The sequence below is a fragment of the Stenella coeruleoalba genome (assembly GCF_951394435.1).
Source record: "Stenella coeruleoalba genome assembly, chromosome: 12".
Classification (NCBI taxonomy): Eukaryota; Metazoa; Chordata; class Mammalia; order Artiodactyla; family Delphinidae; genus Stenella; species Stenella coeruleoalba.
This window is the reverse complement of record NC_137158.1, coordinates 52,385,059-52,410,592: the sequence shown is the minus strand read 5'-3', so window position 1 is coordinate 52,410,592 and position 25,534 is coordinate 52,385,059. Positions and strand designations below refer to the sequence as shown.

General features: G+C 35.9%; 1 protein-coding gene across 1 annotated transcript in view; it reads left to right on the top strand.

The window, feature by feature from the left end:
- The window catches only part of TRDN (triadin), a 372,178-nt gene that overhangs the window by 285,494 nt on the left and 61,150 nt on the right, over nt 1–25,534 (top strand). The window contains exons 21-23 of the mRNA XM_079939170.1: nt 1,248–1,298; nt 6,840–6,890; nt 17,871–17,909. Coding sequence (XP_079795296.1) covers nt 1,248–1,298; nt 6,840–6,890; nt 17,871–17,909 — 141 coding nt within the window. The remainder of the gene's footprint in view (nt 1–1,247; nt 1,299–6,839; nt 6,891–17,870; nt 17,910–25,534) is intronic.

Below are 25,534 nucleotides of genomic sequence, written 5' to 3'. Positions count from 1 at the left end.
ACCTAAACCCAAATGCAGTAAAATCCTTCCCCAGTTTTAAAAGTAGAATTAATCATTTCTCTGTTATCTGTATAGCTGTACTGGAGAACTTATATTGTGCATGGTACAGTATTTTGTTGTTTATTAGCTGTTTCATGTGCTGTTTCTGCTTACAGACCACTTCAAAACTTAGTGATATAAAACAACAGCTGATTTTACTTTGCTCATGATTTAGAGAATCAGGAGTTCAGGAGGGATCAACTGAGCAGTTTTTCACTTGGATACCTCATGTGATTACAATCAGATGTCGGCTTGGGCTGCAGACATCTAAAGTAACTGACATCTGGATGTCCAAGGTGGCTCACTTAGATGGCTGGTAGTTGATGCTAGCTGTTGGCTGGGAGCTCAGCTGTGGCTGCTGACTGGATTGCCTGTATTTGGTCTTGCCAACCTGGCGGTGTCAGTTGGAGTACTTATATGGCAGCCGGCTTCTCCCAGAGCTAGAGAAGCAGATAGAAACTACATGGTTTTTCCTGATTTAGCCTAGGAAGTCACGCAGCAACACTTCTACTGTATTCTTTTGGTTACAAGTGACTCACACACCCAAACTGACAGACTGTCCAGCCCATGCCTCCCCATTCTCTCTTCTGTCGTAAAATGTCTTTTCAGCTTCATTTCTTTTGGTCTAATTCCTTTCCAGCTTTCAAGCTCTTCTTCAGTACCACCTGCCAAAGCCTTTCCTGATTCCATCATTGAGCTACCAGAGCCAATATATTTGTGTTTGAGTTCAGAGAGACATTAGTTCAAATCCCAGATTTCCCGTTTAAGGGCTACATGACCTTGGGAAAGTTATTTAATCCCTCTATGTGAAAAGTAGCAATAATAACAAGACCTACCAACCGTAGAGGGTTATTGTGAACGTTGAATGACTAAACAGTAGAGAACATTGCCTGTGACACATAGTAAGTAGACAGTGTTAGCTATAACTCTTATCATACCTTCTTTTTCCAAAGCCCGTGGTATTTTATTTGTACATTCTTGTATCTACCATAGTCTGCCCCTTGTAATAATTTCAGGACTTATTTTTATCTTCCGTATATTTAGTTCAATATGTTACAAGCAATTTATCCCAGTAGACACCTGTATCTTGAATACCAAAGCAGAGCCCCTCTGGTTCTTTAAGCCTCAGTAAACATAACACATAAAGAACTTGCCATTTTTTCTTCATTATTCCTTGTAACCTTTCCTCCCTATGATTCTTCTTGCAGAAATTAGAAAAGAAAAATCCGGAAAGACGTCTTCAGTTCTGAAGGATAAAGGTAATAGAGTCAAGTTAACATAACACAAGAAATTTATTAGCAAAAATATCTGAATGTGTCCACAGTACATTAGTCAACTTCTTTGCAGGTTTGTGGGTCAGAATTGCACAGGACACCCTCATATATTTGAGAACTTTTATTTATTTACCTGTCTGTTAAATGCTTTCCTTCAGTTCACTGTGACTTAAAGTGCTCTGATTACAATTTCTGAAAGAAAAAAACAGAAAAATGATTTTTTAAAAAGAATGGAAGGGATAAAAAAAGATTAGAAAGAAAATAGAGTATAAGAAGGGTTTGCTTCCACGCCTTCTGGTTCTCTCCTTTCTGTCCTTCATTAACTATATATTTAGTGCATAATCTTTCCAAACACTTGCTAATCATTGGCAAAACAAAGATGGCAAAGCTAGGAATAGAGAGGAAGACTTGGAAATTGGAGTTCTGAATTGTGCTGTCTTCAAAGACTCCTAGTCATGCTCTGTCTGCTTTTGTCTTATCAGGTTCCTTATTGCTATGAAAGAGCATGACATTCCTATTTAAGTACCATTCAAATCCCAGACCTCTTTCTAAGAATAATGTCCACATAAAGCATCAAGCCATCTCTATCGACTTCCTAATCAAGTCTGGGGAATCAGAGAAGGCTTTCCTGAAGAGTTATATTAAATTCAAGTATGATGCATGAAGAGGTAGCCAGACAAAGGTGTGAGGATTGTTTGGGAGAAGCACAGAAGCAGGGCATCTGCTCTTTGCCAGACACATTGCAATCTACTTTATATATTTTGTTTCTGCAAGTTGTGCTTGATATCACCATTTCAGTAAAGGAGGAAGCTGAGGTACATGTAATTTAAATTACTCAGTGTCACACTATGGGTAAGAGGCAAAGGCAATAATCAAAGTCAAGTCTGTTGGATTTTAACACCCATTTATTTCATTTTAACACAGATACTGCTTGCTCCTTAAAATAGGGCCCTTGTATTTTTTTTTTATTTTTTATTTTTTTGCGGTACGCGGGCCTCTCACTGTTATGGCCTCTCCCGTTGCGGAGCACAGGCTCCGGATGCGCAGGCTCAGCGGCCGTGGCTCATGGGCCCAGCCGCTCCGCGGCATATGGGATTCTCCCAGACCGGGGCACGAACCCATGTCCCCTGCATCGGCAGGCGGACTCCCAACCACTGCGCCACCAGGGAAGCCCTGTATTTGTATTCTTCAAAGCACCTTTGCTTTGAGTGCAGAGCTCATTACGTAAGTTAGAAAATCTATAGACAAACTGGATATGCGATGTGGAAAATAGTCTTAGTCCTTTTACTATTGGGGTGACTTTCCTTAATTCCCACAGAGGAGCTCAGTCCCTTTTTTCACCAGTGATTACTTGTTCTTTGAGAAAGACTCCTTCTCACCTCCATTCTCATTTTATCTGACAATTAACAAAAACATTGTCCTTGTTTGTGTGAGAACTAAAGGTATTATTGAAACACACTACCAGGAAAATCCATATATACATGCAAAATCTAAACCTTCCCTCCTTCCAATGCAGTATGAAATATACTTATTTTGGTGAGCACTTATTTCACAGGAATACTTGAACCATATATTATTGTCCACTATGAAAACAACTCAACAGAAATTTGGGTCTTACCTCTAAAATGACCTTTCAGGCAATGATGATTATCAAAAATTTAAACTACTACTTAAAGACTTCACTTGTGCTGAAGCCTAAACTAATTGGAAATGGTACTTGTAAACATCTGTCCCAGAAAACATTATCTGGGAGAATTTATTTATTTTTTGGCACATGGGCTCAGTAGTTGTGGCTTGCGGGCTCTAGAGCACAGGCTCCGTAGTTGTGGAGCACAGGCTTAGTTGCTCTGTGGCATGTGGGAACTTCCCAGACCAGGGATCAAACCCGTGTCCCCTGCACTGGCAGACAGATTCTTAACCACTGCACCATCAGGGAAGTCCCTATCTGGGAGAATTTATATCCACACTGACCACTTTACTGAGTAGGCTCCTGTAATTTCTATTATTGTTGTTGTTGTTGTTGTTGTTATTAATGTACAATTGCAGAAATTGCAATTTCCTAGGGAACACTTTTTCCTCAACGTTAAATTCTCTACTATTTGCAAGATGTCTCCACAGTCACTAGAAAATCATGTATATAAAGGTCTACTACATATCATTATTCATTTGGAACTATTTAAAATGAACCTCCTTTTTTATTCAAGCTGTGTTAATGCCCTCAAATATCTTTGTTATATACAAGTTGGGTACAATTTTAGAAGAATTATATTGTCACTTTTCCTTTATTTTCTGAATATAATTTTCATTATATACAAAAATCAAAGAAAAAATTGTAGTATTACCTATAAAATTTCAGTGACCTTAACCTCTGCAGTGTTATTGTTTCTGGAGAGGATTATTGAAGCTTGCTGCTGAACTGTGGCAGAATCAGAATGCAGCAATTCCACTTGCTACATAGCCTCTTATTTCACTGGAGCAACTTAAAGATTGCCTACCTTTGCTGGTCTCTTATAGACTCCACCTGCATGTATATATTAGAACCCATACTGAAGCAATGCTACATTTCAAAAATCAGAATTATTACACGGAAATCCTTTGGGGCTATATTTACTGGGGATGTGATAACCATGAGTAAATTAGACATTTAAAGAAACATCATTAGGCTTGTGTCTTTATTTAAGGAGGTATAGAGAGGGCTAAGGATGATTATTCCAAAGTCAAAGAGCAAGAGAAAGACACATCTTGTTGCCTTTTGCTGCTGATTCAGCTACTGACTTTCCTGGGCTAGTGGACTCATGTAAGCCCTCTGTACACACTCAAGAGGGCAGAGCCCTGCTTATGCAGCCCTGACCATCCAGAAACCAGGCAACCCTATTAGTTAGCCCTATTATTGGTTATATTCCTTCTGGCATCCACCACTATCCTCTCGCTACTTGCTTCTTATTAGTCTGACTTATCTGAGGTTGCAAGATTCACCCATGGTCCAAGAAACTGCAAACCAAATCATAACCAGGCAACAAGGAGGTTAACTAATTACCTTCTATTGAGAATGCAATAGTAGCACCCTTAGGTTCCTCTGGCATCGGCGTAATATGATGGACATTAGAATTATTGACTAGCTTTGTGACTCAGGCTTGCATATGTTTGGATCTAGTGCCAGAGAATTCAGAGCAGAGCTTATCTTCTTTCATATTCTGATGCTCAGGACCATGCACCTGATGATTCCCCCAGCTTCTCTTTGTCTTCACCATACTTTTTCTTGGCCGTTCCCACTCATCAAACAAAAGCTAGAGCTAAGAATAGGGTAAGTTGGCTGATGACTTTGAAACTGATCCCCAATGATTTATTCATCACGAACACTCACCCTAGTTCATTATTACCTTTGTGTCTGGGAGTGGTGTAAAACCTGAAATGATCTGCCTATTTCTTTGTAAACATTTTCTCCATTACAACCTCCTACCAGATTATTTTGAGAGTTCCAAGAAATATCCCAGCACCTTTAAACATATTCTAGATCCTGATAATCAAGATTCATAAGCCTCCCTGTAGGCTGTTGGTCAAATGCAAAGAAACTACCATATTTGTAAAAACAACACACACAAAAAATGTGCTCTCCAATGCTTTGTTCCTGACAAACAAGATAGATGCATTGAAAAAGGCCTTAATAGCTGACCTAAATCAACGATGTTTCAATCCTTACTAGTGCAGAATTCCCATATAACACTGTCTCCACATTTTTGGTCATATTTGGTATCCCTGGGTAGTTAGGGACACTCAGACCAGTCTGTGGACTTCTTAAATCAGGTCAAAACCCCTTGAAGTCAAAAGGACACTGAGAAGAAATGAGATGCAGGAAAGTTGGTGCAGGAGATGACCCAGCCTGGGAGCAAAGGTATCTTCCTATTAGCAAACTAGGAAATAAAAATTATTTCTATTTTCTGAGGACTTTCTTCAAATTTAAGGTGCTGGATTTACAACCTTCATATACCCTATAAAAGTATATCTGTTTTTCCACCCCTTCCTTCTTTTTCCACCAAAATCGAAGCAGTCTACAGGCCCTCTCTTTAGGTCTTGTTCTTTATAACTACTTTAATCTCACACAGTCATGTACAGACACCCATTTAAATCAACATGCTGTATCTTGAAATGTGAAGTTCCAGGCGTTGTGCTCTCCCACTCCACCAGGAATCTGTCCCCACCACCACTTCTCATTTCACGATACATTAATTCTTTTGGTTTAGCCAATGCAAAGCAGTAAATTACCCCTGTCAGCCTGAAAAAAAAAAAAGTTAATGAAGCTTCTCCGTGTGTCTATTCAATTCATAGTTCTTGATATCATCTTCACATGCTGAAATACACAGAAAAAATTGATGTTATTTATTCTTAACACAATAAATAGCAACAGGGACACTCCTTTGCCACCAAAGCCACTTTTAAAAAGTCTACAAGCCTATGGATATTTAAGGATCTAGTTTATCTATCAAGAAAATCTTGCTCTGAGGGACACAGCATTTTCAGTGGAACACCAGAATACATTCTTGACACAATCCAAATCCACCCGAACTCAGTGGATTCTAAGCGATTGCTTGGAGTGGCATGTCCATTCACAAGCACCACCACCGTATTTTTTGCCTTCCACCCCAAACCTCAGATGAGAAAAGAAAAAAGGGCTGGAAGGATAGATTTCTTTCTTTGCTTCCTTCCTCACTGCATTATTAATCATTTTTGTCAGTAAAATAGATACTGAGATTTAATGTTGCAGAAAAGGCAGAAAACTGGTTTTAGCTTTTATTTTTAATAGGTTAAAAATATATTTTATAGTTCATCATATATTTTATCAAATTTATCATAAATATGATAAATTTATCATATTTATCATGTCTTCCAGACCCATATATATGTCTGGAAGGCATGATATGATTAGACTCATTTTGTATTTGAACCTGGTAGGATAAATGAGGTTTTACTTGATTTGCTTTAACTAAGGACCACATGTTTAAGACATTGGGAGTTCACAGATGAAACTGTCTCAAAGTTTATTTTAAATCTTATTCTTGAAATTTGTTTGACTTGAGTCTGATGACTAAAATACCACATTAACATGATATATGCAGAGTTTTCCATTTGATTGTTTATTTTTTTGAAAAAACATAGCCTGAAAGAAATAAACTAAGTTAGTGCTGATTATAACAGTTTTGGAAGACTTCTAGATGCTGAAGTCATGTGTTTTTTAAAATTACAGATAAAGCAAGTTCCTATTCATCCAAATACACATCCCCTTAAATGAACAAATAGATTGTACCTCATTCAACAATTTACATTTATTTTAAATAGAAGTGATTAGAGAACAGCTCGTTGTACTCTATACTGTTGTTTCTTTGTCTATGATTAAAATTATTTTTGAAAGAAAACATCATATCATTTCCATCCAGGTTCACCTTACCGCTAGCTCATTGACTCCATTGTATGTGTCTTCTTACATCTTTTGATACTGGTTTCAAATAAATGTTCAATGTTTCTTTCCAGAGCCTATTAAGGGAAAAGAAGTGAAGGTTCCAGCTTCCCTAAAGGAAAAAGGTATTACTCTATAATGAAATGTGAAAACACATTGATCTGCCTATTGCATATTCAGTTATTTGAAATAAAGTAGTATGTCATTATTTTTCATATTCTCAAAACTCTAATTTTTATATGCCCTCCTCTGTTTTTGAGCAAAGGAAAAATTCTAAATTGTACTATGAAACAACAAAGGAAAGAGTGGCCGTGTCACAAATACTAAGAAAACTTTGAAAAATGCCTATGCTATTCTGATTCCGTGAGTCTATAGTGGAAAATCTACATTTTGTAAATATCCCAGGGTAGATCCTATTAGAAATAGCCATGGGAAACCAAAGATTTAAGATACAAAAAAATACTTAAAATTTCTCAGTGATAGCTTGCCATTCTGTAAGTTCAGATACAGTAAAATCCTAACAAATTTTATAGCTAAGAGTAACTTAGCGATAAACTATAGTCCAAAACCATCATCTTGTAGGTAAATAAAACTGAAATAGTAAGAAACTTTTCAGTTATTGTAATTTGCCCCAGAGCCAGCCTGAGAACGCTGATCTCCAAATCAAGCACTGTGATCTTGCTAAGGTGCATCTTATTGCACCTCTGGCCTTCCTACTATACTAGGCTCAGAGGAATGTGGATTCTGATATGCCATGCAACAAGTTATGTTCCCTAAAACATAAGTAAATATGTTAAGTCCAATGTAATACATTTAGTTTCTAATTATCCCAAGACATTCTATGGGTGTGGTGTCGTTCTCCAAACTGTCTAATATTTCTTGTTGTCAAAATGAACATATTAGTGAAGTAGTAAAACCATGAAGTATACCTGCTATGTTGAATGTTCAAATAGAGCCTGTTTCTACATTTACCCAGAAGAGAAGATCTACGTGAACTATTGACAAATATACAGACACTTAGTGGTAAAAATTCCAATTTACTGGAATTTTTTATTAAAGAGAAAAAAAACTTTTGGGTGAACTTTTATAAGCATGCACTGGAGTTGGAGGAGATGTGGGAGAGTAGTAGGAGGGGAAAGCTGACAGGAGACTCAGTGAGAGCAATGAAGGACTCAAGGAGAAGCTCCATTAGTCAGTGTAGCAATGTATGAAAAAATACCCTAAAGTCATATTTTTCTAACTTTGCAATTAAATTTAAATTAAACAAAATTGTTACTTAGTGAAACATGAGAGCATGGCATGATTTTTTTTCTCAGCCATGTATGTACTTAATTTTTTTAAGAAAGTATTTCAAGCAACATGGACTCCAAACCTATTAAGGCATTTATGTTTCACTTCAGAAAAATATCATCATATCCAAAACTTTATTTTTATTGTCACCTAGGTAGTTATTTTGGTGCTATATACAATTTTATGTTTTTCAGGCATAATATGTAAATTAGGATATGTTGCTTGCAAGAGAATTTTTACGGTTATGTTAAATGTTCAATAGGCAGCAAAATGTTGTTACATTGTATTATTTGAAGAATGAATTAATTGTGAAGACTAATGACATTCCTTTGGATTTAGCGAAACTGATTTATTTCTTTAAAAGAACTGTAGATTTCTTCAACATGATCTGACTGTTGATTGCAAGGGACATTTATATAAATATCTAAATTGAAAAGATTGGATGCCATCAAGTAATTCAATCATTCAATGATGTTACAGTTCTTTTGCCAAACTAAGATAGAAATATCAAAAATGAGGGACAGACAGGAATATTATAAATTTCCACATTTTTATTAGGAAGTGCGGTGCAAAATTTTCCCCAGTAGAAATGTGTGTGGAATGTATATATGAATGAAAAACAATCTAGGTTTCCACTAAAAACACGTGATGATAATTTGAGTCTTTGAACACTGGAAATATCTACTTAAGAGTTTCCTCTCTCTTCTTTCGTCCTTCCAGGTATTGTTTTTTCATCATCCCATTCCACATGGTCAGTGTAGCACCAGCCAGTGTGTGGCCACAGATAATGGTGGTGGGGAAGGCAGCATGTGGAAAAGATGCATTTTTTAAAGTTATATTCTCATTTCATTAATATTGAATTTTCTACTTTACTATAGGTTTCAAATAACCACTTGAGTATATTTAATGTGGTTTTTCTTTTACCATTTAAAGCAACAATGATCTCTCTTAGTAATGTGCTGGAATATTATTAGTGCTTTGCAATTTTATGCATTGAATTTCATCATTTGTTTTCCACCGAACAACCAAAATTCAGGCCTGTGGTGCTGAATGTAAATGACAGTCCTAGGACATTTTGACAGAAAGTGTAACATGACATGCAGACTTTCACTTTCACCTCTGAGAGGTGGTGTCACATTAGGCTTTCTTTCCTTAAAGGGGGTCACTGTCATCTCACATATATCAGGAGAGCTACAATTCAAAAAATTCTTACTAAAAAAGAAATTAATTTTAACAGAAGTCTTGTTAGATTAAAAGTTTAGCATATCTTCTTTTAGTAAACAGAGGGAGTCTTAAAAGTCGTTATTTAATATCCAGTCAAAGAGCGTCAAACAGAGCGATAACATCATGCACACTTAAATGATAAAATTCACAAATACATAGAAATTGAACAACATATTCTTGAAAATCCAATAGGTCAAAGAAGAAATTAAAAAGGAAATTAGAAAATATCTTCAGACAAATGAAAATGAAAACACAACATACCAAAACTTACGGAATGCAGCAAAAGCAGTTCTAAGAGAGAAGTTCATAGCAATAAATATCTACATTAAAAAAGAAGATGAAAGATTTCAAATAAACAGCCTAACTTCATACTCCAAGGAACTAGAGAAAAAAAAGAACAAACTAAGCCCAAAGTTAGAAGGAAGGAAATAATAAAGATTAGTGCAGATTTAAACAAAATAGAGAATAGAAAAATCAACAAAACTGAGTTGTCTTTTGAAAAAATAGACAAAAATGACAAAACTTTGGTTAGATTAAAAAAAAAAGAGTGAAGAGCCAAGTAAATAAAATCAGAGTTGAAAGAGGAGACATTATAACTGGTGCTACAGAAATAAAAAAAGGATCATAAAAGACTACTACAAATGTTTATATGCCAACAACTTGGACAACCTAGAAAATCTGAATAAATATCTAGAACATATGATAGCCAAGACTGAATCATGAAGAAACAGGAAATTTGAACAGACTAATAACAAGTAAGAACATAATCGAAAACCTCCTAACAAAGAAAGTCCAGAACCAGAAGGCTTCATGGTGAATTCTACCAAACATTTGAAGAAGAATTATTGACAATTCTTTTCCTGAAGAATTGTCGAAATAAAAATTATACCAGTAATAGTAGCACTTTTACTCTACGTAGCAACTGACAGTCTAACACTTTTCCGGTTGTGCCCATCAGGCCAAAATGCCAAGTTGATAGCATGAATGGAAAAGGGTTACATTTTGGAAAGAAAAGTAGTTGAGACTGCCAGAATTTTCCCTTAATAATTGGCTTTCCAAAATTAATGTATCCAAGTACTGTGAATTTTATTTCCTTCATCCAAAAAGTTAATGTACAGCAGTAATATATGTGCAACTATATGCATGTAAAATATATGGATAATTATAAATGTAAAGCCCCATATTCCCTCCTTGGTATTCTCTCCATTTAAGCCCTCAAGAGGATGACTCACTTTCACTCTGCATGTTCATTTCTCTTGTCACTCCAAGCCACATTATGCAAATATTCTAATGTGCTTCTCTCCTTCAGGGGAAATTTTTTAAAATGTCATAGTATTTTATTTATTAAATAAATAATTAATTAGTTTAAGTAAATTTAAATAAAATTGTTATTTTATTTTTCTTGTTCCATTTTTAAAAAGATTTAAATGTTTAAATCTTTAAATTTAAAAAGTTTTTCATATAAGGTCATCTATTATTTTTATATATTTAATCAGTTGGAGGATGAGCCATACCTATGACCTCTGAACTTTTATTCACATAATTGATTATTCTCACTTCAAGTTAAAGAAAATGAATTCTGGTGCTCAGAAACATAAGTAGGAAAAGGTGACTCTCGATAAGGGAAGAAAACAAAGAATGTCTGCTTATTTACCTTGGCAAGTGATTTTTGCACAACTTTTTGAACCATTTGAATGCTGTAAAGTCAGCTGGTTCATTACCTGAAATATATCCAACCAGCTCTCCTGCCATCTTCAAATAACATCACAGGACCTTGTTCTGACTGACTATTCTCTGTGTGACCTACAATATGTTCAGCCTCCTCCAATTATTTCTTACTTCTTTCAGTGCAGACTCTTCATGTTGGGAAGCTTCAGGGAAGGACAGAATAATGAGGCACACATAGCAAGGCATAAAAGAAAGATTAGATAAAGACAGAGTGACACTATCAGGAATGTGGGACATTGTATTTAGCATATACAAAAGACAAAGGATCACGAAAATGAAATGATGACAGAATGAGGCACAGAATATGTATGCATTTATTCTGTGCTGCAAAGAGAGAATGCCCTCTGGCTCATTTTGTGTTTTTACTGTCCACTCAGCAAACTTTCTTTGTGAGCATCAAAGTCCTACGGGAATCTTGCCAAGGAAGGGTTGCAGAATCAGGACTTAGTCATAAAGCATTGAGTCATGCATTAGTGTTTGTATTGCGAACTACAGCTATTTTAAAACTATACCTATAGAAGCTTATAAAGCATAATTGCTTTTCTCGTTGACCTAAAGGGAATAAGAGGTGAGAGAGAGACAGACACAGATATAAACACAAAGAGAAAACGGGTGTGAAATTACCAGATAATTATCTGAGGATAATGTACACCAATGTTGTGTATCTGGTGGGTCCATTCTAAATGACTTTTCCACCCATGTAAGGTTTTAGTTAATGGGACAGGTATTCCACTTTACATTTTGGTCTAAATCATCTAAAACTGAAACTTGTAAATTTGATTTTCTTGGCATTTTGAAACCACATCTTAAATTGTTTTGTGTCAATAACAATTTTTTTTTAAATATTTATTTATTTTATTTTTTTGGCTGCATCAGGTCTTCGTTGCGGCACACGGGCTTCTCTCTAGTTGTGGCAAGTGGGTTTTCTCTCTGTAGTTGTGGTGCTCCAGGGCATGTGGGCTCTGTAGTTTGTGGCGCAAGGGCACTCTCATTGAGGCACGTGGGCTCAGTAGTTGTGGCACGCAGGCCTAGATGCCCCGCAGCATGTGGGATCTTAGTTCCCTGACCATGGATTGAACCCACGTCCCCTGCATTGGAAGGCAGATTCTTTACCACTGGACCACCAGGGAAGTCCCGATGTGTCAATAACAATTTTTGAGTGTTAGTATAATATTCTGGGGATATCTTAGTCACTGAGGCTCCAAAGATGAACAAGACAAGATCCCTGTCCTCAAAGATCTCACAGTACTTGGGGAGGAGAGCTGGGAAAGAGTAAAAGTGAAGTGGCCTCCAGTGGTGACTTAGACAAAGCAAACCAAAGTCTTCATCCAATCAATGGATATCTATGATATAGGTATTAGTACATGAGCGCTCAGGAAATATTTATTCAGTTATTCAGTCTAATCTCAGCCACAGATACATCAGCTAAGTGTCATTTCTCCCATTTCAGAAGGTGAGAAAATTAAAATTTAGAGTGTTTTAGATGCCTCACATTAGACCATTTGGTTTTTAAATAGGGAAATAAATTTTAAACTGAGAGTTTTTTTGTTCATTTGGTTTGTGTCTGTTTTTCTCCAGCTGCAGTGCAAAAAATGATCTCTTGCTTTGGATGAAGTTGGGCAATTACTTGAGAACATCATCACCTTGCCCCTTTATTATGCATGAAAGGATTCCTCAGTTTACAACCAAAGATAACATTGATTTAGAAACTCAAGCAGGAAAAATAGGAGCATAGAGAATGCATGAGGTTTCATAAACATATGAACATGGTTCAATAAGAGGAAGGAGAATATTAAACAGTCCATGGAATATTGAAGGAAAGAAATGTAGGCAGAGATAAGATGAAAAGTTGTGGGGTAGAGGCTGTCGGGTGTTGGTTCTCTGTGTAACTTCACCCAAACTCAGGACAGTTTTGTCTTTTGGAAAGCTGTGAACTGAAGACATTTCAAATCAAACTGAAAGATAAGCTTGTCTTTCTCACAGTTGTGTTTACCATTGTCACAAAATAATGTGTCCACAGCAGATGAAATCAAATGCTACCTATTAAAACAGACCTCTTATTTGCAAAACACTTTCTCTTAAGACATAGTTAAGAAGAAACATGTGTTCCCTGACGGTTCTTCCAAATCCCAAATTGTGTAGCGAGCTGATTGGAGTGACAGTAGTGCTCTACCCCATCCAATAAAGCCTCATGCAGAGAACAAAATATGAAAGTGTGTGTGTGTGTGTGTGTGTGTGTGTGTGAGTTTTGCAAACCATTTGTTGTTAAATAATACAATGAGGACACAGTAAAATGTAAATGTATATATGTATGTAATTATAATAGTAGTGGATTTTCATCAAAAAATGCAAATGATTACTCAAATGATATAAAAATCATGGGTTTAGAATAAATTTATGAATATTACTTCATTTAATACAACTTTAATTGCTTTATTTAAATATATTTATATTTTATTGAACACCTTGGTAGAAAAATATAAGAAAAATCATTTCAAATATCAGTAAAGAGACTAACATCCACTGTTGGCTTTGTGTCTGATGCTAAGTGTTTCACACGTAGTGTTCAATTTCATTTTCACAGCAGTCCTTTTTTTTATTAATGTGAAAATTGAAGCACTGGAAGTGAATTGCCCAGGTCACACAGCCACCTGAGGTAGATTTGGGAGTCATGCCTGGCAATATGACCTGCCTCCTTTGCCAGCAGGCTTTCCAGATTCCCTCAGACCAGAACTCACATACAATTGCCTAGGGAAAACAATGCTGAAGTTCCTTTGTATATTTTATATAAATAGGTTTGGTGACCTGCTTTTAAATGTAAAATCTTGCCACGCCACTAAATATTGAATACTACTCCAGCAGTGAGTGAGATAGCTATCAATTTTCTATCCATGTTCAGTATATTTACCTAGTTTAACCAGATTAATTTAGGAAACTGTTTATACGATTCATGATTTAATGACGGACTGGAAAAAAATAGAAACCTCAGTGGCTTTATCGTTCATGCTAATTACAATCTTAATGACTCTGTTAGTAATTTGTACCTATAAGATGTAGCACGTGGCTTACTATGTAGTTTTTATGCATGAAATATTTTAAAACTTTCATTCTGTCTGTATCAATAGTAGTCATAGCAGTGTGCGTACAAGTGTTTAAGGCTTTGGAGTTGGAATAAATCAATATTCAAAGACCAGTTTTTCCACTTATTAGGGAGTACATACTTAGACAAGTATTAAACCTCAGTATTATTATCTGTAAAGTGGGTGTAATAATAGTATTTACTTCATAGAAGTGGTAAGTGAGGATTATATAATTGTTCATTCGTGTAACAAATTTTGTGCAACAGATATTTATTGATCCCTAGTCTGTGCAGAGCACTGATCTAGACACTATCATACAGCAGAGAAAATGAAAATTCACCCCAGGACTCATGAAATTTGTATTCTACTGGGGTTAGAGAGCTAATAACAATGAATATTTAATATTATATAAATAAATTATAGATAATGCATATAATACACTTACTTAATGCCATATATAAAATACAAAACATCATTAGTTGCAAAACCAAGAATTATTATTATTATATTTTATTACATATATAAGGCTTCTACGTGCTGAAGAAGCAATTTGATAATGATAACAAAAAAGATTGGGAAAAGAAAAATCAGTGGCATTCACCTTCTAACTTGCAAAGTATTTATAGTGGAGATATTCTTAAAAGAATGCACATTCTTGGGATTTATATATTGCATAGATTTCTTTCTTTTCAATTTATAAAGACAGAACAGAGACTCCTAAACAAAGTTGATCCCCACTGCTGCCCTTCTCTAATTCAAGCACATGCATGTTGAAGTTTTGGTTGGCCTGCTTTACTTGAGAACACAGTGTTGATGACACTGAAAAATCATTAATGAAGCTCTCCTCCCCAGACCCACCAGCAATTAACATTTCATAAGTAAAATCAACTGCCTGGAAAAGTCAGTGCTGCATATGAAATGGCAGGCTGTCTGCTTCAAACACTCAGCTTGGGGATTGCTTGATTCTATGTTTCTGCAGTGCTTGTGAGTTGAGCCCAGAAAGAAGGGCTCAAGTGAAAAATGTTTATGGAAACCAGATATTTTATTATACAATAATAATCAATGGTTAAAAATATTTAGCAGTATAGACGGGGTGAAAATAAAAGTTCCTGTTCTTTTTCCCCGGCTTCCAGATCTGTCTTCAGCATCAAATACTGCCCTTAGTTTCCTGAAACTTCTCAATGAAGACTTTTTTTTTTTTTTTTTTTTTTTTTGCGGTACGCGGGCCTCTCACTGTTGTGGCCTCTCCCGTCGTGGAGCACAGGCCCCGACCGGGGCATGAACCTGTGTCCCCTGCATCGGCAGGCGGACTCTCAACCACTGCGCCACCAGGGAAGCCCTCAATGAAGACTTTTGACTAAACTTAAAAAAATATATATATATATATAGACATATATATTGTTGTTGTTATTTGACTATATATACATATATACATGAAATATGTCTATATATATATATATATATATATAGTCATTTTTATAAGACTAAGAACAGGCATCCATATGTGACTCAAAAACTAAAGACACACTTCAGTAGAAATGCTGTCTACAAAACGAGGGCACCAAGTTCTTAGTGACCAAGTAGGCTAATAAAAGAGATGTCCACCTTAGAAATCCTCACCTATCAATTCCTGCTTTGCATATTCAACAGTAAAGTTCCCGTTCTGTAAGAACAAAAGAAAATTACCTTGAGAGATCATGTAATTTAAGTTCATGAGCATAATTTTAAAATAAGCAAGCTTTTTCCACACATCACTCTTAATTCTCACATCTATTTTACAACATTATTTTCTCCATTGCAGCAATGACAAAATTGAGACTTGAGGATTTAAGTAATGCCCAAGGTCACAAAACTAAGTAAATGAGCTTGCTTAAAAAAGCCAGATTATAGATCCAAGAGCCTCCTTTCCACGCTTCCCAAGAATTCATAACATGTGTGGTTATCATGTTAGTGTTGTTTACATAACACCAAAAGTCAGTAGTTCTCACATCGTGAGAGGGTCCACAGCCACATGCATGCTGAATGATCATGAGTGGTTATAAAATTTCATGAACAAGGTAGAAGTTGGTTCTGATTGTATTGTGCTCATAGCTGATAAAAGTATTCCCCACAACTTTTATTTTTTACAGAAGGTCTTTTGACAAACATTAAGTCTAAAATGATTCCACTTCAAGATTACATGGCAATGTGATTGACAGGGGAGAGAACCAGGCGTAGAGTGAGAAGCAAAACTCTTTCAAATTAGACAGCTCTACATGATGAGCAAAATGCCTATGGATCCTGTCCTAGGACATTGAATGTTTATCTCTAACTCTAGAAGCATGAATTAGTTTTTCTAGGACTACAGATACACAGGAGGGAGCATTTCATATTTCTCTATATTTTTTGCTCTATATTTCATTGTCTATATTTGTTTTGTTCAGTCATTCATTCAACAATATTTATTGATCATACACCACGTGTTAGATATTTGACCAAATGCTGATATTTGAGTAGTAAACAAGGCACAACTCTTACCCTATGGAACTTAAAATCGAAAGAGGGGATACAGACAATAAACAAAAATTAATTAAAAATCGTATGACGAAATTTTATACCACATTAAGGCACATAGAAAATATTAAAATAATGTATGTCCTACCCGGTTAAGTGAACGCGTCAACTAAAAAGAGAGAAATATGTGCCAGGGAGTGTGGAAGTGCAATAATAGCACTGATACCACTTTTTACAGGATGTGCATTCAAGTGGTACAGGAAGTAGGGTGTGAATGGCTATGGAATTCTCTATTACATAAAATTCTTCAGTTAAGCAAATGAGCTTTATAAAAACCTGTAACTCTAGGAAATAGACTCCATTAGGCTAAGACCCAAATAAAGCTGGTTAGCACTACCCCTGACACAAAGTCTGTACTCAGTAATATCCCAACCACAAGCTCACTTTTTCTGCGGTTTGAAGGGAGGAAAAATTGTAATGTACCAGAGCCCTTCTATTAATCAAAACAAGACTTTATGCCGAGAGAGGAGAACAATGAGGCCAAGGCAAAATTGTTTAAATAAGAGAAAGGACTGGGGAGCATGAAAATATCAGTTATTGCAGTTGTTGGGGTAGTGTCATGAGTTTTACTTGGATAGCTCAAAAAACTATGTATTTATCCTATACTGATATTAAGTTAGAATGCAGAGTTTCTAGACAAAAGCCATTGTCCTAGGAAATAAGAAAGCACAATCCTTTATTTTAATGTGTTTATACTATTATACTGAAGTTAAGCCAATTTATTTTATAAAATTAATAACAAATACTACGGAAAACAATAATTATACCAGTTTGAAATGATTAAGTTAACCACCAGGTGGAGCTCCATGAATTCAACGTATGTAGTCAGAAGTAGAAAATCACTTAAATTGGTCAAATTAGGAAAAATTACAACACATTTTTTTTCTGAGCCATTTTGGCTAATTTCCTTATTTGCAATGCTTAGAGAATTTATGAATTATAAGAGATGGGCTCTTATTAAAGACAAAATCCCAAATTACTTGATTAGTATAAAACTTTTTAGCAAACTGGAATTTAAACCAATGTTGTTTGCTTAAGTTACTTTATAGTTTACTATAAATACATATTCCATTGTATACTGATAAAAGTATGTAACTATAATTGAAACTGAGGACAAATGAGAAAAATCTATTAAACCTGCCTATTATTCTATTTAGTACGGATTTTTTTAAATGCTTATTTTTTCCAATTTGTTTGTTTGTGTGTGTGTATGTGTTTGTCTCACTCCAGAACCTGAAATTAAAAAAGATGAAAAGATGTCCAAAGCAGGTAAGGACACTTTGTAAGATTTACATATAAGTATATATTCTGTTTATAATGAACAAGGCCAGTGTTACAATCCGGCTGTGTAAGGCCTTGAAATGCTGAAAACATTGAAAAAATACTTGTGTACCCCAAATATTTTAATTGTAATAAGCCATACACAAAAGTATGCTAAAATTAATATAGCTTCTGTTTTCTGTTAGCAAATTTCAGATACGTTTGTCAAAGCATTGGAACTGTTAACATATGCTGCTCCTTATTTATCTACTGGGCAACTGAACATTGTTTACAAAGTGCTAAGGGGACAATTTCACTTTCAGAGAATTTAGCCGGATTGTGACAAATGCCTAAATCTTATTCTTATAATTGGTTGAACCTTATGGAATCACCTGTACTCGAACATCTTTTACCTCAGAAACAGTAGTTTCATACAGTTCAACATAACAGATTCAACTATTTTCTTTCCCGCTAATTAAATATCCAAATACTCTTTGGAGGAGTAATCCATTGCCTTACTGACCATTAATTTGAAAATTGGAATACTTTTACAAGAGACTTCCTGCAAACAGTTTCTGCGAGAAAGGAAGACAAGAGATTAGCTGGTCACTTTTAAGACAGGTGTTGAAAGTTAGAAGAAGAAACATCATAGAATAAAGTTCAGGGGAAAAAAAAGACTAAAATTCCTGAGGAAAACTCCAATTAATTACAGTCTTTCTAGGGCTAACCCTATACCAAATATTTTATATCTATATGAACATATTTACATGTCTGTATCTACATACGCAAAAGGTTATATCTGTATCTCTCCCTATAGTGAAAGTGATACTATGTACATGCATTCATATCGTTGGTGTTAAAATATTTGCATATACTAATTTTCACAAATTTTAACCTACATTTAAGTAATTCTTGCTTCATCCTTCTGTGTATAGGTTAAATAGTAACCCAAATTATTGTCACTTCTACGAAAAGTATTGTCAGCATATCAAAAGGGATTGTTTAAGTGTTTTTGTATTTTTAGTGAATGAAATAATCATTTTAAGTGACTTTATAAAATCTGAAAATATGCATTCTCTGGAAGATAAATGGAAAAATCAACAATTTTAAACAGTAAGAAAAATGCATGATAAAGACAAAATGATACATTGAGTCTTAACATCAAAAGTTATAATTGAACTTTAGATATATCTGAAGAAAAGGAAAAACTATGTATATAAATTACTTTACTGCTGTTAGCACCCTTACTGGGGTCAGCGAAAAATCGCTCGCCAGATAAAAGGTGCATGATGTCACCCCTTCCTGTAAGCATAGCATTGTGTTTTATGCTTTATTTTACTTTTGGTATATAATGGAAAATAGTAATATATGCACTATAAATTCCCTATTATTGGTTGACATTAAATAATTATGCCTGTTTTTATGTTATATTTATTTTTCTCTTCCTAAAAGGAAAGAGAAATCAGCACTAAGGGCTATTTTATTATAAAACATAATCAATTAACAATTTATTAACAACATATATTATACTAATATCACTGCCATATGTCAAGAATTGTGCTTGTTGATACAAAGTTTAGAAACAAGTGATAAGATATTGTTTCCATCCCAAGAGAATATGCTCAAGGACATAGACATGAACTATTGAAAGATGGCTACCAAATAATTAGTTACATTTGTGAAGAGTGCTCTAGGAGTCTAGAGAGAGGGGACATTCCTGTAGTCTGTGTCAATCAGTGAAAACTTCAGGGAGATGATGGATTAAGCTGGGATTTTAGGAATATGCAAGAGCGTCTGAGGCAGGAAGGTGATTATAAAGCATGGCAGAAGTCAGCTTTATAGTAGAAAAACATGAATTTCACTCTCTTTGCCACTTGCTAGGGGTGTGACCTAAATTCCTTAACGTTTCTGAGTTTTAATTTTTTTGTCTATTGAATACTCACCTGGTAGGGTTGTTATAAGAAATCCAGTTGATGTTTGCCATTTGGTTCAGATTCAATAAAAGGGAGCTCTATTTAGGAGTTAGCCCGGAGGCAAGGATGAGCATGGCATAAGCAGGAGACAGTGAGGAGAGGATCAAGGACCAAAGGAGATTCCAGGGGCTACATGAGGAACAGAAAATGGCAGGACTGCAGCAATGACGTCTGCCCATATGAGTAAAACCTTACTTTTATAGTAATCTAAGAGTCATAAAGGTGGGAGAAATTGATAGGGAGAGGTAGAGAGGCAGCATTAAGGAAGTGAATTCTGTTTACTTTAAATATTATTTATAGCCATGACTAATATTCTGTGTGGAATTATTAGGAATTAAGTTTTTTAAATATCACAGGACCTAGCAACCCACTGAAAAATACTAACAGCATCTTGTTATATACCCTTTCAGTTATATGAATACAACAATCACAATCATACTCTCTGTACTGTGGTATCACTGCTTTTGTAATCATCAAGCTGTTTCACAGGAAAAGGCTGGAAACTGATGACATTAGCTATATATGACTCTAAGGTCTCAAGCACGAAAAGATGAAGAAGGTGATGAAATGTAGAAGTTGCAAAGGAAATGCAAGTGGTGTGGACAGAGGTGTCCTAGAGACACTAGGAAATCGGGAATATTCACTCTGAATCCTCACACAAGGTTTTGTATCTATGGGCTTAGAGGTTTAGAGTTACAAGCCAAAGGAGAAAAGGGTTTCTTCAATAAACAGAAAGATAGAAAAGAGAAGGGAATGAAAGGCAGCTTCTTTGGAAAGTAAAAGAACTTGTAAAAAGGAAAGTGTGTTACCTGAAAGATCGGGACACACAGTGTATCAGTATCCCAAAGCCTGGACACTTTCAAGAAAAAGTAGAAAAATCAGCAGTCTCAATGTCTCAGGAAAGTCAAGGGGCATGATGACTGCAAAACAGCCATTATATTTGACAAAAATCTGTCATTTTGTGACCAAGTGGAGAGCATTTTTAGTAAAGTGGTGGAAGTAGAAAGAAGCTTAGAGGAATTAATAAGAGAATTTATCAGTAATAAGTGGATGCAGAACAGCAATTACTTTTTTCAGCAGTTTGCTGTTAAAAGGAGACAAGGGCTTCCCTGGTGGCGCAGTGGTTGAGAGTCCGCCTGCCGGTGCAGGGGACCCGGGTTCGTGACCCGGTCCGGGAAGATCCCACATGCCGCGAAGCGCCTGGGCCCATGAGCCATGGCCGCTGAGCCTGCACGTCCGGAGCCTGTGCTCCGCAACAGGAGAGGCCACAACAGTGAGAGGCCTGCGTACTGCAAAAAAAAAAAAAAAAAAGGAGACAAAATACTGTATTCCAGCAGGTGGAATCAATGAACTAGGTTTGTGGTTTCCACGTTTATGATAGGGTGGAGCATTCCAGGGAGAGGAGGAGCATGAAATCCGTAGGGAGATATTAATTTGGAGAGAACTGCCCCAGATATGACAAGTGTTGGTATACACACTATAGGTGGAGGACATTAGCTTAATTATGAGGAAGAAAAAATCCTCCCCTGAGCTTTGTAAAAACAATGAAAGGATAGATTAAATTAAAGCTGAGTGTACATGAGGACGCTTCTGGTGAGCAATCTTTTCTCCTAAAATCTCTTCTGCAAAGGTGACCACTAACATGTTGCCAAACCCAGAGGATAGTTTTCTTGCTTCATATTACACTGACCTCTAGATAATATCTGACCATGTTCGTCATCTCTTACTCCTCAAAAAAAAAAAAAAAGTTTTTTTCTTTGACAGAAACGAAAACATTTAACCCACAGAGTTAAAAATAAAACAACAAAAGATGACTACAATTTAAAAAACTGAAGCAACATTGTAGCAATTAGTTATTTTTGACATGGCATATTATTAGCCTCTAAATTCTTTGTTTTTTACCCCCTAATGAAAACGATGGCAAACAGGGCATGCATTTCATTAGGTAATTGGAGAATAGCTAAGTGTTCTTTTCGGGAAGCAATGGACATTAATTATAAGTAGTAATGTAATTAAAACCAAAAAAGACTTGCATAAGTAATAAGCAATAATTTACTTTTCTTATTTATCAAGAAAACTGATATTCATAAACAAAATCTTCAGAGTTCTGTAACTGCATTTCTAACTGCCTCATCAAAATCTTCACATCGTTAATCTGCCTGGACACCACTTTGTTTTAAAATTGAACTCAATATCCCTTAACATTCTCTTTTCCTTTTGTTTCTTATCCCAAAAAATGGAACTCATGACTCAGAATTCAGTTACACTGACTTAAACGTCCGAGTCATTTGCAGCTTTCCCTTCTCTTTCAGAACCCAACATCCAAGTACGTACTAAGTTATATGTTTCCCAAATTTGGTCTTTCCTTTTTTTCTCTCTCGGTAAAAAGACCCTAGTCTAGTTCTCATCATCTCTTGCCTGAATAAATATACAAACCCATGACTTAATCATCTTGTTTCCATCTCCTCTTCAAAGATCTACCGAAGCCTATGCTAGTTACATTTTCTAATTGGGTGTGTGTAGGGGCACAGTTAGGTTCATTGCCACTGCATTATATTGCCACTGCATTATACTGCCCCCAGCGTATTTCTTCATGTGGCTTCCATTTGTCTAATCCACCACCACAAAGACATTTTAAAAAGATCACCAATTCTGTGGATTTTCGTCTATTCAGTGACTTTTCAATATTTTCCTTTCATGTCAGGTCCATATCAAAAACATCTTACCTGTTTAACTTCCCTCATTCTTTTTTTTTTTTTTACATCTTTATTGGAGTATAATTGCTTTACAATGGTGTGTTAGTTACTGCTTTATAACAAAGTGAATCAGTTATACATATACATATGTTCCCTTATCTCTTCCCTCTTGGGTCTCCCTCCCTCCCACCCTCCCTATCCCACCCTTCCAGGCGGTCACAAAGCACCAAGCTGATCTCCCTGTGCTATGCGGCTGCTTCCCACTAGCTATCTACCTTACGTTTGGTAGTGTATATATGTCCAAGCCTGTCTCTCGCTTTGTCACAGCTTACCCTTCCCCCTCCCCATATCCTCAAGTCCATTCTCTAGTAGGTCTGTGTCTTTATTCCTGTCTTACCCTTAGGTTCTTCATGACATTTTTTCCCTTAAATTCCATGTATATGTGTTAGCATACAGTATTTGTCTTTCTCTTTCTGACTTACTTCACTCTGTATGACAGACTCTAGGTCTATCCACCTCATTACAAATAGCTCAGTTTCGTTTCTTTCTATGGCTGAGTAATATTCCATTGTATATATGTGCCACATCTTCTTTATCCATTCATCCGATGATGGACACTTAGGTTGTTTCCGTCTCTGGGCTATTGTAAATAGAGCTGCAATGAGCATTTTGGTACATGACTCTTTTTGAATTATCTTCCCTCCATTCTTGGCAACTTACTTTCCCACCCACCCCTTTTCTCTGTCTTTAAATACACAACATGAATTATCCAGCCTTGGTCTGTTTGCACATCTTTTCCTCTAGCATATCGTGTGATAGCAATGTTTGTTGAATGGGTTTCTTCTAACTTTGTGTCTCAGCTCCTATATTATCTCTGCTGTGAGCTGTGCAGCCTTTTCCTTCTCAGAGGAGACAGAAAATCACTCAAAAGCCACCATAGCCACAGCAGATCAACAAAATTATCCTCATAGAAAGGGAGACATTGGTTAATGATTATTTTAAAAAATCTATTTTTGACATGTGTCTTGCATTTGCAGTATAGCACATGCAGAGATAGTTTTTTAAATGTAAAAGACCAACAGAGGCAGGATGGTTTAGAGAGAGGAACCCTAGGACAATAGGTATGGAGTGATTTACAACAAAACTTAAGTTCTGAGTCCTTCATTCTTTACCTATGAAATAGAGTTCCCATCAACAATGTATTCCATGCTAATCTAACAGACTTATTGTGAAATCACATGATATAACATATGTGAAAGTGCCTTCAAGAGCTATGAAAGCAGAAAAAAATAAAAGGCTATCATCCATATCCTTGCTATTCCAAGGGTGGTCCACAAAACAGCATCAGCATCACCTGGTTGCTTGTTAGATACGTAGACTCTTAGGTTAAAATTTGAGAAAGAAAATTATAGAATTCGTAGACATCTAAGATTGCCCTTATCTCCAGGGAAGAAAAATATATCAAGCTTCTCTCTATACATTTAGCTAATGCAAAGTGTACATGTGTTTTTGAATGGTTGCTTTCTAACTAGAAGCAAGGTCCTCACAATAACTAAGCACTGGTTGACATTGTCCATCCACTGTCTCATTTGGATGATTTCTGAACTTTGGTCATCCATGAAATGACTGAGGAATCAACCCTTCCTTTCTTGTGACACAGCACAGGCAAACAGGCACTGCTTGTACCTGTGTGTTCATTTGAGCTTAAAAGGAATAAATCCACGTATTTTGCTTGAAGTACCTGTATGTCAAGGGTAAACTGTCTTTTTATTTTACCAGCTGGCTGAGATATTGATACAACAGGTGAATGACTTAGTGAAAGAAAACAGGATGCCCTTACACCTATCGGTCATCAAAGTATCTCTAGCCTATATCTTTTAAAGAACTTAGTTCCAATTGGTTATTCTGTTTAATTTACATCTACCATAGTATAAAATAAATACAGTTCAATATCTATTTAAAATTTACCATAGTGATCCTGCAAGAGAAATATGTATTAACCTTATTAACTGGATCTTAATAGATTATAGAGAGAATTTACATTCTCTCTTCCTCTCCCTCCCTCCTCTCTCTCTCTCCCTATTTCTCTCTCTCTCACACACACACATACATGTTCATGTGTGCACTCACACACACACACAATACTTTATGTTCATCTTTAAGTTAACCAGAAAGCATTGGATATTTGAATATGCAGGGCTCCTATAAATTGTAGAGATAATTAAATCTCAGTTTCATTAACTAAACTAAGTTATAGTAGGATCAATGGCTAAGTTTGTTTAATAAGTATTTATAGAATTTCTACCATGCATTAAATACTTTGCTAGGTTTTAAACTCTCAAGAAATATATTTTATCTAGGCAGAGATCAGTAAATAAAGAGCTAATACTAGCAAAAAAAGGACTAAGTAATTAAAATCAAACAAGAAAAAGTTGTTCCGAGTGAATTCTGTAAACAGAGGAAAGTTTTATTTTTCCAGCCTATTGGTTCAGAGAAAAATTCCCAAAGGAGAGAATATAAGAGTAGTCTCAAAGTATGGGTGAAGATTAGCCAGGTGAAGAAAGCCTGGGGAGGATATTGCAGACAAGAGAGAGTAGCAGAAGCCTCAGCTAGAGGAGGGAAGCAGTGAGGAACATTGAGAGCCACCAGTGTTTCACCTTCACTTCAGCAAAAGGTCTGCGTGGAGGATAGGAGTAGGTGAGGCTTGAGAGGAACAGCTGTGTCCCGAGTAAGGGTTGTGTCCTTCTTCCTAAGGGAAATTGGGAACAACTACAAGAGTTTAAGCAAAATGAGATACAACTTAAATTAGAATTTCAAATTGCTCAGTCTGGTTAATTACAGAGACTGATGATACAGAGGATGTCAATAGTTTCAGGAAGTCTGTTGGGGGCAGGAGACTATTGCACCAATGCCTCTAGAGTTATTAGATTCTCATAGAGCACTGGTAGGAAGGAAAAGAAGAGAG